At 47.2% G+C, this 18,866-nt stretch overlaps 1 protein-coding gene across 1 annotated transcript in view; it reads right to left on the reverse strand.

Annotated features, from left to right (window-relative positions):
* The window catches only part of RNF150 (ring finger protein 150), a 78,205-nt gene that overhangs the window by 11,836 nt on the left and 47,503 nt on the right, over positions 1-18,866 (reverse strand). The window contains exons 3-6 of the mRNA XM_069978638.1: positions 13,514-13,585; positions 10,981-11,063; positions 6,090-6,186; positions 3,988-4,195 (exon numbers count right to left, since the gene is read on the reverse strand). Coding sequence (XP_069834739.1) covers positions 3,988-4,195; positions 6,090-6,186; positions 10,981-11,063; positions 13,514-13,585 — 460 coding nt within the window. The remainder of the gene's footprint in view (positions 1-3,987; positions 4,196-6,089; positions 6,187-10,980; positions 11,064-13,513; positions 13,586-18,866) is intronic.

Below are 18,866 nucleotides of genomic sequence, written 5' to 3' on the forward strand. Positions count from 1 at the left end.
AGGCCCGGGAGAGACAGGACGAGGAGGGGGAGGAGGCCCGGGAGAGACAGGACGAGGAGGGGGAGGAGGCCCGGGAGAGACAGGACGAGGAGGGGGAGGAGGCCCGGGAGAGACAGGACGGGGAGGGGGAGGAGGCCCGGGAGAGACAGGACGAGGAGGGGGAGGAGGCCCGGGAGAGACAGGACGAGGAGGGGGAGGAGGCCCGGGAGAGACAGGACGAGGAGGGGGAGGAGGCCCGGGAGAGACAGGACGAGGAGGGGGAGGAGGCCCGGGAGAGACAGGACGAGGAGGGGGAGGAGGCCCGGGAGAGACAGGACGAGGAGGGGGAGGAGGCCCGGGAGAGACAGGACGAGGAGGGGGAGGAGGCCCGGGAGAGACAGGACGAGGAGGGGGAGGAGGCCCGGGAGAGACAGGCCGAGGAGGGGGAGGAGGCCCGGGAGAGACAGGACGAGGAGGGGGAGGAGGCCCGGGAGAGACAGGACGAGGAGGGGGAGGAGGCCCGGGAGAGACAGGACGAGGAGGGGGAGGAGGCCCGGGAGAGACAGGACGGGGAGGGGGAGGAGGCCCGGGAGAGACAGGACGAGGAGGGGGAGGAGGCCCGGGAGAGACAGGACGAGGAGGGGGAGGAGGCCCGGGAGAGACAGGACGAGGAGGGGGAGGAGGCCCGGGAGAGACAGGACGAGGAGGGGGAGGAGGCCCGGGAGAGACAGGACGAGGAGGGGGAGGAGGCCCGGGAGAGACAGGACGAGGAGGGGGAGGAGGCCCGGGAGAGACAGGACGAGGAGGGGGAGGAGGCCCGGGAGAGACAGGACGGGGAGGGGGAGGAGGCCCGGGAGAGACAGGACGAGGAGGGGGAGGAGGCCCGGGAGAGACAGGACGAGGAGGGGGAGGAGGCCCGGGAGAGACAGGACGAGGAGGGGGAGGAGGCCCGGGAGAGACAGGACGGGGAGGGGGAGGAGGCCCGGGAGAGACAGGACGAGGAGGGGGAGGAGGCCCGGGAGAGACAGGACGAGGAGGGGGAGGAGGCCCGGGAGAGACAGGACGAGGAGGGGGAGGAGGCCCGGGAGAGACAGGACGAGGAGGGGGAGGAGGCCCGGGAGAGACAGGACGAGGAGGGGGAGGAGGCCCGGGAGAGACAGGACGAGGAGGGGGAGGAGGCCCGGGAGAGACAGGACGAGGAGGGGGAGGAGGCCCGGGAGAGACAGGACGAGGAGGGGGAGGAGGCCCGGGAGAGACAGGACGAGGAGGGGGAGGAGGCCCGGGAGAGACAGGACGAGGAGGGGGAGGAGGCCCGGGAGAGACAGGACGAGGAGGGGGGAGGAGGCCCGGGAGAGACAGGACGAGGAGGGGGAGGAGGCCCGGGAGAGACAGGACGAGGAGGGGGAGGAGGCCCGGGAGAGACAGGACGAGGAGGGGGAGGAGGCCCGGGAGAGACAGGACGAGGAGGGGGAGGAGGCCCGGGAGAGACAGGACGAGGAGGGGGAGGAGGCCCGGGAGAGACAGGACGAGGAGGGGGAGGAGGCCCGGGAGAGACAGGACGAGGAGGGGGAGGAGGCCCGGGAGAGACAGGACGAGGAGGGGGAGGAGGCCCGGGAGAGACAGGACGAGGAGGGGGAGGAGGCCCGGGAGAGACAGGACGAGGAGGGGGAGGAGGCCCCGGAGACACAGGACGAGGAGGGGGAGGAGGCCCCGGAGACACAGGACGAGGAGGGGGAGGAGGCCCGGGAGAGACAGGACGAGGAGGGGGAGGAGGCCCGGGAGAGACAGGACGAGGAGGGGGAGGAGGCCCGGGAGAGACAGGACGAGGAGGGGGAGGAGGCCCGGGAGAGACAGGACGAGGAGGGGGAGGAGGCCCCGGAGAGACAGGACGAGGAGGGGGAGGAGGCCCCGGAGAGACAGGACGAGGAGGGGGAGGAGGCCCCGGAGAGACAGGACGAGGAGGGGGAGGAGGCCCCGGAGACACAGGACGAGGAGGGGGAGGAGGCCCCGGAGACACAGAGGAGAAAAAAGGTTAGAGGAAACAAGCTATGGGAAAGGGACAGATTACTAATTATTCCCTTTTCTTATAAGAAAAAAATAATTGGACAACCTCTTTAAATCCCTTCTTCTCTATAAAGCTCCACCCTTTAGTTTTACAACTCAATGCCCTTTTACATAAGCGATTACTGGCCGTATGGGCGTTCATAGGAAACGCTCATTCCCACTAATTGGCCCCTGTAAAAGTTGACAAATGACTGTTGACCGATTACATATTCTATACAGACACGAAAATGAAGAAATAAAAGGGCAGTGTGAAAGATCCAAAAGATCAGTGGTGTGGCCTGACCTACAAGATAACCGAGCCGTGGGAAGACTCATTACACAAGTGGTAAATGACCAGCTCGCCAATTTCTATGCTTGTATTAAAGGAAATGTGTCGCCTAGAATTTCTTTAACCGATTAGAGTTAAATACTCATGTTCTTTTATTCCTACATCATCAGCTCCCCGTGCCCACTAGGGAGCTGTCAGCAGCCCAATAGGCTGATTGTTTCTGGGCTGTTTCTTTAGGCCCAGATCTAAAATCACCGGCCACAGACCGCGCATCCCTATCCGTGAGGTCGGCTGCTGACGATTTATCAAACCGTTTACATTAACTGTCCGTGTAATAGGCCCAATAAACAAGCGCCAATTGTTTACTGTTAGGGTCCTTTTAGGCAACCCAATCAATACTGTAAACAGCTAGTGAATCAATAAAAAGTGCAGGATCTGAGGAATATTCAGGACTGAAGTTTTTTGAAGAAGCCGAGCGTCCTTTGTAAGTATCCTGATTATGCAAACCAACAATCTCCCCAGACAGCCATGGACCGCTCAGTCCATGCTGAAAGCTGAATGTTGACAGGAAGCATATTAGGGATTCTTGGCACTACATTCACCGGTTGTTTATTTATATATTCCCGGTGAGCCCCTTTAATTTGAATAGGAATAACCAAATTCTGCTGAGTGGCCGGGATGTGAGCGCACGCTGCAGCTGCTGTAAATTAGGTGACAGGTTAAACCATTTATTATAGCTGTTTTGCATGTATTATCATATTCACACATCACCTGGACGCTCAATGCATAATGGATTTCTTATGAGGCCGGGGTGCCTACTCTCCTTGGAGTTCCAGTATTATATGCGGAGAGAAGCTGCTAAGTGTGTCATTTGCCACGCTCATTCATCTCAGCCTTCCTCTTGAACACGGAGCCTGAATGTTAGCTTTGTCTTTCACTGCACAATCACGGATTTTCATACCACATGGGGAAGACTTGCAGGGCTCAGGAGGTCTGTGGTCTGGCACAACAAACATGGTGGCTGGACTTACATATTCCAAGATAAATGGAAATATCAAGAGGAACTAAGGACTGCATACTAACAGGGTTGTGTACTGTCTGACTATACAGTATATTAGAGCCATAGCTAAAGGGTCACAAATATACAGCATCTGGAACCATGCACTTATTTCTATATCTCTGCTATATCCCATCTGCAGTTTTCATTCTCACCACTGGGGCTAAAACTAAGCTGAGACTTCCTGTTGTGTCTGTGGTGATAAGAGGAGGCTGCTGTAAAGTGATCTGTCCAGCATTGCAGCATCATGTGACACCAGTAGATAGAAGAGACAATAGCAGCTCCCTGGGGAATGACCTCTTCACAGGTCACAGAGCACGCTCAGTGTTTCACATTCATCTCAAGGGGACAATGTTTGTTTCATGTCATCTATGTCCATGAGTCTTGCTGTAAAGCAAGTCAGCCCTGGCAATATAGCAGCCCCCATAATAATGTACAAATGGTGAAATAAAAAAAAAATTAAAGAAAAAAAACAACAAAACAAACAGATTACAATAAAAGAACAAGTTTATCAGCATATACCATATTAAAGGGTCAGATATCACTTGTCACCCTAAGAACCTGGGTAATAAAGCTTTTGCCCTGGTTAAATCTATGTATTAGAAAAGAGCGTACTCACTGCTTGCAGTATAGCTGATCTCTCCGACCTGTTGAAGTACATCAGCATCTTGGATGATCTGTAAAACACCTACAGTACGGACCGCGGGGTCAGCGCCTACTGAACTCTCGTTCACTGTGACGTCGCTGGCTCCTGTGATTTGATTGGTTGGCGCTCCTACTGAACCATCGAAGTCTGGAGTGATGTCATCCAAGCAATCTGCATTTGGCTGTTAGAAAAATTATATGAAAAAATAGTTTAGCATATCGTATAATATTTCATTCATTTTAGGAAATACCAAAATACCTTTTATTAGTTAATTTTGCACAATACAAGTTGTACACATTCCTGAAGTGACAACCAGCAAGAAGACTAAATATGTAGGTAAGAAAACAGTCACAGAAAGATAAGGTCATATAGAGGTAGATATATAACTGTGCGGGGAAAACACCAATTTATATTCCATTGGGGTGTATTGGGGTATGAAGTGCAAACACCAAAAATCACAGTCTGTTAAATTATAGGTGCTTTATAGACACTCGCAGAGGAGACTTTAACATGCTAGAGGCTGGAGAAAGAAGAGAGACTTCTAAGTAGTAGTAGTAGTAGTAGTAGTAGTAGTAGTGCCCTGGTATGGCCAGGAATCCCCAGTGTAGTAGTGCCCTGGTGTGGCCAGGAATCCCCAGTGTAGTAGTGCCCTGGTGTGGCCAGGAATCCCCAGTGTAGTAGTGCCCTGGTGTGGCTATGGGCCCCCAGTACTATAAGGCTATGTTTACACAGTGTATTTCTTTAAAACAAGAAAAGCCATTGTTGGCAATTAAAACAATGGCCATTCCGGTCCTAAAATAATGAACTGTATTGAACTCTATGGGAACGGCCGTTGTACGGTACAGCCACGGAAATAATTGACATGTCAATTATTCCCAGACGCTAGAGTGAGAACAACAGCCGTTGTTCAATACAGTGTGTGAACAGGAGCCGTTGTTCCCATAGAGTTCAATGCAGGGCATTATTTTAAGGCAAGAACGGCTGTTCTGCTCTGGTCACACAATTATGGCCGTTCTGCTAGCCATACATTGCAGTGAGTTCAAAGGTTAACTGGTATGCAAGTACAACCAAATATGTTTACAATGCAAATAAAATGATATTCCTCTAGCCAATATGGCAAACATGTCAAACAGCGGCCGTTGCTTATACAGAATGTGAACATAGCCTTAAAGAGGTACTCCAGGAGGGGGTTATTTTTATGGTATGGCCGGGGAAGGGGTGGAAATAGAAGCCGCCAGTCTCTTACCTCCCCAGTTCCAGCGCCGGGTCCCGGATCTCGCCGCCCCGTTCTCCTGTCCCGCTGCCGCTTCCTGGTCTGAGCTGCGGCTTGAGACGTGACGTGGCAGCTCAGCCATTTAGCGGTCGTAGTGGGGTCCCGCCTCGGCCTCTGAATGGCTGAGCTGCCTTGAGAGTCACGTCTCAAGCTGAAGCTCAGACCAGGAAGCGGCTGCAGGGCGGAAGAACGAGGTGGTGCGATCCGGGACCCGAAGCTGGAATCGGGAAGGTAAGTGACCAGCGACGTCCATATCCACCCACTCCCCAGCCGTACAATAAAAATAACCCCAGCCCGGAGTACCCCTTTAAATTGTGAGCCCCACTAGGGGCAGTGGGTGACAACAATGTTTGGACAGTGTTGCATAAGAGGTCATGAACAAAATAAATGTATCAAATAAATAACAACCTCCCTCTAAATGTTAGTTATGAAACGGTTACGTATCTGCTCAGCGCCCGATCAATCACATGCTTAGGCCTTGGGGTTACAGAGTTGGGTTACACAATGGAGACGTCTAACACAGCTTCATTGTGCTGCATAGCCTGCGCTCGCTCTGTTACTTACTATATAGGTTATGTCATGCTAGCACTAACACAGTATTCTCCCAGGTGAGGTCTAACAGTAGAGGCAAAACACAAAATGCATAATACATAATGAAAAGCATTATAGTACACAATTTGGATTTGGCCATATATTTAATGGCACTCTCTATGATTAGAATTTTTTTTTTTTTAAATAAAAGAACAATAAATTCAATAAAATGTGTGGCAACCAATATGTCCCTCATGTCCTCCAGTCTTACCGGTATACCCAGAGCTTTGAGAATATTCATTTTACACATTGGACACGTGCGGTGATCTAATAACCAGGGGTCCACGCAGGATTTATGGAACAAATGTCTAAATGAAATAAAAAAAATAATAAAAAAAAGAACAGATTGTAAATTATGACACGACTGCAGTACAAAACAATGTTATATAGACCAGTAATTTTCAACCTTTTTTGAGCCGCGGCACACTTTTTATACTTAAAAATTCCCAGGGCACACCACTAACCAAAATGGCACAAAATGACACTAAAACAGTACATATTATACATATAGTTAATAATATAGATTCTAAATGTATTTATACTTGCTCAGTGTGAAACCTGGGCCTGTTTTCTTCTCCCCACCGTGCTTCTCCCCACCATACTTCTCCCCCCTGCTTCTCTCCTGTGCTTCTCTCCTGTGCTTCTCTCCACCATACTTCTCCCCCATGCTTCTCTCCTGTGCTTCTCTCCCCTGCTTCTCTCCTGTGCTTCTCTCCCCCCTGCTTCTCCCCCATCCCCAGGTTTCTCTCCCCCATTGTTTTCTCCTGTTTCACAGGGGCACCATAGTTTGGGGAACTTTCCCCGCGGCACACCCGACCATGTGTCGCGGCACACTAATGTGCCACGGCACACTGGTTGAAAATCACTGATATAGACGGTCACTAATACTGCTAAACTGTAAAGGTCTCTACAGCAATTTATGACAGTAAAAAACACCAAATAAGCAGAAGGCTAGGAGGGCAGCTTCGGGACAAGAACCTAGGTCCCCATTACTGTGATGTAACCTTCACATTGACCGATCCCTTGTTTATAAGAGATATCCGTCAGCATTTTATAGATACGGTTGGTTTTCCTTACAGTTTACAGGAGAAGTCCAGTAAAATTTTTATTAAAGTATTGTATGGCCCCCAAAAGTTATACAAATCCCCAATATACACTTATTATGGAAAATGCTTATAAAGTGCTTTTTTCCTGCACTTACTACTGCATCAAGGCTTCACTTCCTGGATAACATGGTGATGTCACTTCCTGGATAACATGGTGATGTCACTTCCTGGATAACATGGTGATGTCACTTCCTGGATAACATGGTGATGTCACTTCCTGGATAACATGGTGATGTCACTTCCTGGATAACATGGTGATGTCACGACCCGACTCCCAGAGCTGTGCGGGCTGTGGCTGCTGGAGAGGATGAAGGAAGAGGGATGCTCAGTGTCCCTCCAGTGCCCTGTGTCCCTCAGTGTCCTCTGCCATCATCCTCTCCAGCAGTCACAGCCCGCACAGCTCTGGAAGTTGGGGTGTGACATCACCAGGTCATCCAGGAAGTGACATCACTATGTTATCCAGGAAGTGAAGCCTTGGGGATTGGAGTGGCCGTATGCGGCCACCAGCGCTGGAGCTGGGGAGGTATGAGCATGTTATTTCTTTTATTCTGCCCAGCACTTGTTAAAAAGCTTTACAAGGACTTCCCCTTTAATCACAATGACATCATCAGCAACGTGACCTCAGAATAACCCCCCCAGCATTACACAAAAGCTACAATGTTGCAGATGAAGCCAGTCAGGGACTTGTTAACATCAGCTGTCTCAGAAGGGAGGGGGAGACAGAGAAAAGCTCACACACAGATTTGTGTGTCTTCAGCAGAAAGCAGCAGCTGAGAACTGGGGGAAGGAGACTGAATAGATAATAACAAGTATGGAAGGAATTGCTAGTCTCACCATGGGCAGAAACATATCAAAAGTTATGTTTGAGCGGAATTCCCCTTTAACCTTGCTAGTCATCATCTCTCTAAAACTAGTAGTTGTGCTGCAGAGACAGCATCTAAGAACCGTATCCTACGTATGTACAGAAGGGGCTTACATCATACAGTATCTCCACACCCACACTGTAAATGTGTCTGCTGCTGCTGGTTACAGTGAGCTCCCCTCGGAGACGTCTGTTTCCCATTTATACACTATGTGGGGCTTCCATGGACAAGAAGCAGCTGAGCAAACTCTCCATTCCCAGCAACTACACGTCCATGTATCGTATCCGCAGCCTATAAGACATCGCCAACATTCCAAGCAGATTCATTGTAATGTCTCCGATCCGAGCCGGCCAACATTTCCACGAGGTGGGGTGTATATTAGCCTGCAGGATGGCTTTCATTAGACAATGAGGTCATACTACAGTATTATACGAGCAACAGATGTGTAGCTGAGGGTCGGCTCTTGTGGACATTGCAATGTATGGATCTGCTGGAAGATGGGCGTCAAACTCAGGCCCTCCAGCGGTTACAAAACTACAAATGTACCACCAGAGAGCACTGTGTCAGACTGGAGAGAATACACCACTTCCTGCAGGACATACAGCAGCTGATAAGTACTGGAAGACTGGAGATTTTTAAAAAGAAGTAAATTACAAATCTATATAACATTCTGAAACCAGTAGATTTGAAAGAAAAAGATTTTCGCCGGAGTACCCCTTTAAGGTCAAGCTGCTGATACTAAATTCTATAGTACTGTAAATCTGTCCAAGCCATAGAATCTCTGGGAGTCGTGTTTACACCTTGCACCAGATTCTGCCCACATTTACTATCCACGTTATATTCTTGTTCAGAAGATGAAATGTTTCTCTGTTACCAATTATCTTGATATTAATAAGAATCTAAACTCCGTACATCTTGTTGGGCTGAAAAATCTCCAGGATTTCGATTTTTATGGAAAGCCGTATTTTTTATATTATTGCACTGAAACTAAATCACTTTTAAGCCCCATTCATTTGCTGTGTTCTAACACGAAGCCCTGAACTGCTGGCAGTATTTTTAGCTAGGAGGGGATACAAACACATAATTCATTCAGCTACTTCCCCTCTAAGCCTCCCCCTCCCCCCACTCCCGCCGCATAACTTGAAAATGAGAAGCAGACGTATCATCTATAGGGAGCTCAGTGTAAGCAGCCACATTTACAGTCTGGGTGTGGAGACATTGTAAACCTCCGTGGCATTGGAGTGGCTGCATACAATTACTTACTGTATATACTCGGCCTGCGATCCCAGGCAAATCTGTACAGAACAGCAATGAGCCCAGTGCAGGCCGCACACAGCCCAGACAATTAGCCTGGTGTAGTAATCTCACTAAATAACGGTGTGTAATGTTTATAGGGGTTGTCCCGGTCAGAAAACGTATTTAACTGTTGAGCGGGGTCAACGAATCTAACCTGCTGATATGTCCCTATTGTACAGGAGATGTACCTTCCTCCGTGGTGCCATTGCTGTAAATCTTTTGCTCCACGGTCCGGTGAGACAGTAAGGGGCCTATTCCACGGAGCGATAATTGGCCGAATTGGCAGATTACCGCTCCGTGGAACAGAAACAACGATCAGTCGATCGTGTCATCGGCTGATCGTTTATTTAGGTTCAAACCTAAAATCATGGGGCACCGACCGCACATTGCTGCGTGGCGGGCGACCAACGATTTCACAAGCACCATGCTTTACCTAAACATGTTGCGGGTCGTCTCCAACGATTATTGGGCTGTGTAATAGGCCCAATCTAGCAGATCAGGGCTCTTTTACATTATTGATAGGGGCCCCATCAGCCAGTGGAATAGGGCCCTTAGGAGCACTGCTTGTCCCCATAGCGATAATCCACCCCCGCTGGCCCACCCTTTTCTAAAGGAAGCGGGTGGGCCAGATAGGCGCTATGGGGGCAGGCAGCACTCCTAACAGGTGCAGGTGGGAGGAACATAATAAACAAGCTCTACTTACCCCTCCCTGTGCCTCCACCCGCACTGCCTTACTGCTCCGAGACTCCCACCTGACTCTTGGATCTTTTTTTCCAGTGACGTCATGGCCCAGCTGATGGATTGTATGGTCAGCCAGTTAGTGACTAGGGTGGGACACTGCTCTAGTCACTGATTGGCTGAGCAGGCAATCCATCAATCAAGTCTGGAATGCCACCAAACGATACATACTGCACCAGAACAATACATGCTACAACATGTAGGACACATACCCTCCCCCTCGGCGTCTCCTGTGCAATAGAGACATTTCAGCAGAGAACTTTCGTCTAACCTTCTCATAGTTCCCCTTTAATGTTTAAATAAAACCTTAGCTTCTATAGCATTACGCTGGTTTTAGTTTGGAGTTTTATTGGGCAGCGCCGTCTGCTGAGATCGACCATTTCACTTGCTTCTGTTTGTATGCACTGTACAGGCCGCAGTATTTTTTGGGAGTATCCCCGACCTCAAATCTTAGGGGGAGATTTATCGAACACGGTGTAAAGTGACACTGGCCCAGTTGCCCCTAGCAACCAATCAGATTCCACTTTTCATTCCTTACAGACTCGTTGGAAAATTAAAAGGTGGAATCTGATTGGTTGCCGGGGGCAACTGAGCCAGTCTCACTTTACATCATGTTTGATAAATCTGCCCCTTAATGTCCGGCAGCCCTAGTCCTAAACCTTTTTCACTCAGACTAGAGTCTAACTAGATGGAGATGAATCCCCCAGGAAGTTTTCCTAGTATATAAGCAGACAGGACACTACACTGGTGTGATCATACCCATAGATATAAAATAGCAGCAATGCACATACTTAACCATTATATTTCCTGCCCTTAAAAGTAAATGCAAGTCAAAAATATAAAATTATAAAAAAAAAATAAGATACTAATAGATAAAAATTTTAATGTAATTTAGCTGTAACTAAGTTTTTCTTTTTCCCCCCTAATTCGTATTGCTATTGTTTCCATGACGTTGGGCAGCCGACCCGCTGGATATACTTATCAAAGAAAACGGAAATCTTATTTTAACACTTACAAAGTCTGCCCTGCCTCATCTCATAAGATATGTCAGGCCTTGGCACACGATGATATACGCTGCGCCAGCAACGTATCAACTCACCGACACGGCAAGATCCGGACAACATCATTAGGTTTATAGCCTTCAATACAGACGGCGCAGTTATCAAAGTCCGGCTCCGTCTCCTGTAACAAAGACAGCGACAATTAGACGGGTTTGGTAAATGAGCTGCTCTTCCGGATTATCCATATGGAGAGGTGACAGAACCCAGGAGCGTCTCTCACTAAGAAAAACACTAAAGAAATAAAAGATAAAAACCAGAACAAGTTAGTTCTACTTCGCTCTCATTGGTTATGGACGTTCATTTGTGCTCATTACTTTTTACCACATGTAAGTGTACCGCCTGCCCGGCTCTTCAGGTACTGCGGTATACCGTATGTTGATGCTATAGAAACAGGGATATTTTCAGGTTGTTGCTATTACTACTACTTTTATAATTCTACTTGCAATAACTTAAAAAGTGGAAGTGTTTAGACTTCACTAAGTGGTACCTATCAAACTGCATGGTGCCAACTGTATGGTTTTGTGGTGGAGAGGTCATGTGATAAGGTTTTAATTTAGGGACCGGCCTATGACCTTTAATGCGCCATTAGATTAGGACATTTTGGACAAGTATATGCCTTCAACCCGGTGGGAACAGTCTGACAAAATCACAGACAGCTTCCAAAATCTTGTCTTCACGTCTCCAACTGTTGAGACCTCTTGGGACCCAGCCGTCCATTCTCTAGGAAGCCATTGAAGATGCAGCAGCTCTCGTGGAAAATGAATGGAGCAGTAGTGTGCAAGGGGGACTGCTGCTCCGACTGTGGAAAGCCCCCGCAGTCAGACCCCCCCCCCCCCCCCCCCCCCAATGACCTGATAACTTCTAATGGCTGGGACAACCAGGGCTGTGGAGTCGGAGTTGGAGCTAGTTTTGGCTGGAGTCTGAAAAAAAATGTACCGACTCCAGCTTTAAAAGGAATCTTTAAAAAAATGTAGAATTGAATCTTGATATGAATTTTACAAGTTTTGCTCATGAATATAGATTATGAGCAACATTCTAATAGGACACTGGCCCTATTAGATAAGGGTGGTCGGGGAATATATCAGTAATAGGACACTGGCCCTATTACATAAGGGTGGTCGGGAATATATCAGTAATAGGACACTGGCCCTATTACATAAGGGCGGTCGGGGAATATATCAGTAATAGGACACTGGCCCTATTAGATAAGGGTGGTCGGGGAATATATCAGTAATAGGACACTGGCTCTATTACATAAGGGTGGTCGGGGAATATATCAGTAATAGGACACTGGCCCGATTACATAAGGGTGGTCGGGGAAAGTTGTCGGTCACTATTTGGCAGTTTGTTTCTGAGCTGGAAGAGTCCATTGTGTGGGGGGAGATCTGTGCTGGTCTCTTCCTGGATGCTGGATGACTGTATATGAGCGGCAGTGTAATATGGAGATATCCTGTGTAATATAGAGGAGGAGGAGGAGGAGGAGGAGAAGACATACGTAGTGTAGCTGTAACCTCTGTCCTCAGTGTGGTGTTTTCTCTCTGGGAGAAGATTGTGTGTTTTTCTTCAGTGTTCTATGGCTGCAGCAGGGTGTGTGTGTGTGTGTGTCTGCCCCCACAGTGACCTTCTATATGACTGTGTGACCTCTCTCTATATCACTATGTGTGACCCCCTGTATATCACTGTGGCTGACTTCTATATGACAGGTATCTGGCATTGTTAGAAGTGTTTCTTTAAGTATGGTGAATATTTAGTTAGAAACATAGAAGATTGTCAGCAGGAAAAAGATCACCTGCTCCATCTAGTCTAGTTGTAAGTAGTTCAGGACATGGAGGCTGGAGACTGGCTGCATCCACTGCACACACAGGAGAAGCTGCTTTATATACAGTATTCCTTTATTCCCTCAGAAGTCGCCCCAGGATCATGTAGGACATTAGGGAGAAGCTGCTGAGCCGGTGTGATAGATAACTCCCCTGGTATAATATGACCGGCCATTTATGAAGGAGCAGGAGTCGGTCCTGATAAAATTCAGAAATCGGAGTTGGGTTCACGCTGAGTTTTTGCAGTCCGTTTAACGGATTCATTTTTAAAATGGTTACTTTTAGCATACAGAAAAATGTGTAAGAAAAAGTAATTTTTTTTTTTTTTTAAAAAAAGAGATCCATTTCGATCCTTTTTTTTTTTTTTTTTTTTTTTTTTTTTTTAAGTTGTAGTCCTTACTAACGTAGCCGGATACAGTTTTAGTTACTATACATATGCATTCTATGGGACATGCACTTCAAGGGCTATAAGGGGGAAGCGGACAAGATTGATATTAACCCTGTGACGCCACCAGTGATAATATTAACCAGCGGTTTACAGTCTGGTCATTTGAGCACCAGAGAAATTACCATTTAGTGATTACAGCGAATGCCACATCAATACATCCAAGGCCGGCCAGGTTAGCATGTGCAATAAATACACTGAATGCAATGATCTCAAAAGAAAATATTGGTAGTATTTTTGTTAATCAATTGTTAGTAAATAATAATAATAATAATAATAATAATAATAATAATAAATAATCATTATTACCTTGTCTCCTTTTTTGATGGTTCTCACTTGCAGTTTGCTGATCGCTTTTTTTGCCGCATCACCAAGCCGCCTCTAAAAAAAAAAAAAAAAAACATAAAGAAGACCACCCATTAATTTATGTGCTAAGTAGTTTAGCTCCTTCTGCTTATTTGGAAACATATGGAATTAAACAAACCTAGATATCTAATCCACAATTTGCGGAGTCATTTTTGAAGGTTACCTTTGCTAAGTAGATTGAAATGGACAAACCTAATGCTTTAAGTTGACAGTCGGGTGATGGGGGGGTATGCTGAGTAATGGGATGCGAGCTAAGGGGCTAGGCAAGAAGACTACATTTGCTTTGACAGTAACCAGGCACTGTTGGTATCTGTCACAAGATGCACTTTATTTAAAGGGGCACTCTGGCGAAACATTTTCTTTCAAATCAACTGATTTCAGAAAGTTATATAGATTTGTAATTTACTTCTATTTAAAAATCTCCAATCTTCCAGTACTTATCAGCAGATGTATGTCCTGCAGGAAGTGGTGTATTCTTTCCAGTCTGACACAGTGCTCTCTGCTGCCACCTCTGTCCTGACATGGACAGAGGTGGCAGCAGAGAGCACTGTGTCAGACTGGAAAGAATACACCACTTCCTGCAGGACATACAGGAGCTGATAAGTATGGGAAGACTGGAGATTTTTAAATAGAAGTAAATTCCAAATCTATATAACTTTCTGAAATCAGTTGATCCGAATTTTTTTTTTGCTGGTGTACCCCTTTAAAATACCCCCGCCTGCTTTATCGGCAATATAAATGGTAAAAAAGCAGCAAATTACAGTTACACATAGATCGAGTTCTGGAGATTTTTTTATATGAAGATAGAGAACTATCGAAACTGATTGTAGATCATTCTCTCTACAAAACATAAACCCTTAATACTTTAGAATAGAAATCACGATGATATACACCAGGGATGGGGAACCTTCAGCTGCTGCAAAACTACAACTCCCATCATGCCTGGACAGCCAAAGCTTTAGCTCTCCAGACATGATGGGAGTTGTAGTTTTGCTATAGCTGGAGCTGAAGGTTCCCCATCCCTTCTCTACACTGAAGAGAGACAATGTCACAGGGGAAGGAGACAGTATTACAATACTACAGGTATACGCTAAGGATCCGTACAATAGTGACCAGCGGCGATGTATTCAGAGGCCCGGCCATACAGAAGAACTATAATACCCAGCCGTGTCCCAGGCCTTCATCTCTACAGGGCAGGAAACGCGAGGTGTTCTCTAGCTCCACACACAATGGACTTTACAATTAAGGAAGACCACAGAGCGTTCCACATAATGAGAAACAACAAGAATAGCCGCACCATTATGTGCAATGGCCTCAGAATAATGGCAAACAGCAGGCCCCTTCCTCATCTGGAGACATATTTCTAAAACAGCCAACACGTCAAGGTGCTAAAAGACAAGACTGGGAACATTGTGTTCAGATGCTGGATCTTTCCAGCGGTGACGGGAAGTAATCAAAACAGTCTTATTAATAGTCCCCAGCATGCAAACCCTGCAAGAATAAGACCAAACAGCCCCGCGCACCGAGCGCTGCTCTTATTCACACATAAAAGGCACTTACAAAAGGCAAAACAAGGAGGCTGATGGACTACTAGTCTCAGAATCCTCCGGGACGGCTTCACGGGCCAGCACAGCATCTTGTAGACTGGCAAAGTGCTGTTTTCTTAATTAATTTCTCCCTCATTTAATTCCGAGGTTTAGTGTCCATGTAATAACGTTTACGGGACATACACTCGGCAGAAAATAAAACTCCAAGTAGGGCTGAGTGATATGGGCAAAAAAAATCTTTAAAAAAAAAAAAAATTCTCGATATTAAATCTTGATTTTTTTATTTATTTATTGCCAATTATGATGGGTGTAGTAGTTGAGGCATAGTGGATAAGGGATATAGAAACAGTAGAAGCATAGAAAATAAGGGGAGTAGTAGTAGTATCAGGAGTGGAGGTCATAGTAGCAATAGTAGTGGGAACAATATTGGGGGTAGTAGTAGTAGAGCAGTATTAGGAGCAGTATTAGGGGTAGTAGTAGAGCAGTATTAGGAGCAGTATTGGGGGTAGTAGTAGAGCAGTATCGGGGTAGAAGTAGAGCAGTATTAGGAGTAGTATTGGGGTAGAAGTAGAGCAGTATTAGGAGCAGTATTGGGGGTAGTAGTAGAGCAGTATTGGGGTAGAAGTAGAGCAGTATTAGGAGTAGTATTGGGGTAGAAGTTGAGCAGTAGTAGTAGTAGAGTAGTTTTATACCTAATATATACATCATATACCTCATATATATACCTCATATATATACATCATATATATACATCATATATAATATATACCTCACATTCCTCCAGTTCTTGGAGGAGCTGCTCCCCGTTTTGTGGGTGCGTGTGGGAGGCGATCTTACATGTGGATGGGGGCGGGTGGCGGTCCTCCGTGTGCGGGCTGGCGGTGATCTTATAGGTGGGGCGGGAAGGCCCACTTTTGTGGTTCTCTGGGTGCGGACATGCGGTCCCGCTCTGACCTGCAGGGGAAGCAGCTTGCGCAAAGCACCACTGCTCCCCCTGCAGGTCAGAGGGCATTTTTTTTCTTTTCTTTGAAAATCAAATTTACTATTTTCAAAGAAATCGATTCTCAAAATCTAGGCAAATTAATTGAATTAATTCGATCGCTCAGCCCTGACTGTAAGAGTAAGAATGGAAAGGCTCGGGAGCATTTAAGCTCAGAATGCCGAAAACACATTCTAGCTTTGCGTTCAGGATGCAGATCACGGTATATGAGCCTGTTCACACTGAGCAAAACAGGCAGAAATTTCAAGCGGAACTCGCGCCACGGACTCTTCTCAAATTCCCGCCTGCTTCACTGTCTCAATGTGATGTCTCGCGCGCCTCCGCTCTCTGCTCAAAGAGCTGGCATGTCAATTCTTCGAACGGAGAAATTACACTGAGACAGAGAGGCAGGCGGGATTCCGGACCACAACTCTGCCTGTTTGGATCAGTGCAAAAGGGCCCCATTACCTAAAGGTTGGGTTGACAAATGTCTGTCGATCCGGAACAGTCTCCGATAAGAACACTGGAGGTCACAAGCTTGATCTTTTGCATCCGGCACATCAAGTATCCAAAGTTGGGGAAGGGCAAAAATCCTATAAAGACATAATAGTCCTATACAAATCCTCAATCACCTGGAGCCGTTATTTGGTCGCTGTACGTTAAAATTACATATAGCACTTCTACGGGTAAATACTTGTAAGGGTCCTATTAGGTGAAACAATTTTTCAATGGTTAACAGTGAATCTCAAAACGACCCAATTACATCGATGATCGTTACTCGTGATCGTTCTTGCAGTTGTTCTGTCCTGGCAGATCGTTCATTTCAGAGCTATTACACCTACACAGCCTATGGGAACGACTGAATGTTATTACACTGAACAATCTGCCAACGATCAACAATGATTTTTTTTTGGTTTCAGGACTAACGATTTCTCGTTAGTTGTTTAATTGTTGCCTTCAATTACATTAAACTATTATCATTTAAATGCAAATGATAACAATTTTTTGATTGCTAATCCCCATGTAATAGGGCCCTAAGGTGCGGTTATGCACCCAACTAGACAATTCATCGAGCCTTGTAAAAGTCCTGCAAGCGGCTTTAACCTGTACTAGCGACTGATTCAGCCCTCGGAGCCCGTGTTCTTCTCTACAACCCGATTGTGCCAGCTTTTCTGCACCTCGAGAGCTATGACTGACATCTCGGAAGGCTACAGCGGCAGCACGTAGAAGATTTCAGTCCTCTATGCCTACCCCAGCGTCTCTACAAGATGGCGCCGGCCCATTGTCAGCTGCGCTCCGGGACGTTTACACTGCAGTGGCTGGAGCGGCGTGGCAGGCCTCTCCAGCTGCACAAGTCAACACTGCTATGAATCTGGGGGACGCTCATCAGTACAATCCGGGGAATCACCCGACAAGGAGCTCTCACGCTACGGGTAAGAGAGGCTGTGAACCCGACCCCGATTACTGCAGGCAGAGATTATCCCCTAATACACCGGCTTCCGCTAGACGCCACAGGAGGAAGGGACAGTCTCTCCGCAATACAGCACAGACAGACTCCGGTGTCCCTTTGGCTCCTGGGCCCTCGCAGGTTAATGTCTCCAATCACTCTTATTCGCAGTCTAGCAGCCGACAAAGTTCTCCAGCCTCTCCTTTCCCTGCAGCAGCTATTGATGAAGCTTTGATTACACATCTGCATGGACTGTCTGATTCTGCTGCTCCATTAACATTTGCATTACTAAAGGACATACTTTTGGCCCTAGTTAATTGCATAAATGCTGGTTTTGAACGCACCATTATGGCCATCAGAGACTCCATTCAGGCAACAGTAGTGGTGTGCCAAATGCGCACCAAATTGGCGCAGATAGACGACCGCTCTAGCTCCCACAATATCAAAATCCGGGGTATCCCAGAGGAGGTCCCAGCACAGGACCTTCCCACTTTTACCCAGAGCCTCATTACTGACCTATTGCCGGACTGTACACCCAATGAGCTTGTTATTGAGTGGGCGCGCCGTGTGCCCAAACCCAGACATTTACCCATGGCAGCACCTAGAGACACCGTTGTACGCTTCCGCAATATACAGACGAAGCAGGCGCTACTTGCAGTTTCTCGCCTGTATAATGGATTTCTCAGAGAGAAGGAGGCCATATCCGTATACTCTGACCTGTCAGCTACCACTCTTGCTTGGCGCCGTTCGTTGGCTCCATTTACTACTGCTCTAAGTAGCAACGCCATTTCCTACAAGTGGAGATCATCAGCATGTCTGGCAGTTTTCAAAGGGACTGAAACTTTTGTGGTCCGAGATCTACAGACAGGCCTGGAGCTATTGCACAATTGGAACATTTCGCCTAGCCTGCAGCGAGCTTTTACATCATCCTCTCGTGGAAGGGGAGCCCTTGATTGAGACCTTTACGCACTCTGTGATTACAGACTTATAGACTCAACGGACTCCAGTATTGTCCTCTTCTCACTCGGTTTGCAACTGGACTTTGTGCCCCATACCGCTAACTCATTCTCTACGGGTTAGCTGTCCTGTTCTGCGCTGTTATGGCGCCTGTGTGTTTGTTTTATGTGTGTTTGGTTTTGTTTGATGTTCCTGTCATGAGTGGGTTGTCTCGGATTTGCTATCATTTAACTTGTTGCCTACTAGCACATTCTCTTTGGTGCTTTTAGTTAGCGCTTTGTTGCTTCCTAGCTTGTGCGTTTTCCCTAGCCCATATCTCCATCTACATGCTCCTTATGAGATTTTACCTCTGTCACACCCTTGCTG

The sequence above is a fragment of the Dendropsophus ebraccatus genome, chromosome 7 (assembly GCF_027789765.1).
Source record: "Dendropsophus ebraccatus isolate aDenEbr1 chromosome 7, aDenEbr1.pat, whole genome shotgun sequence".
Classification (NCBI taxonomy): Eukaryota; Metazoa; Chordata; class Amphibia; order Anura; family Hylidae; genus Dendropsophus; species Dendropsophus ebraccatus.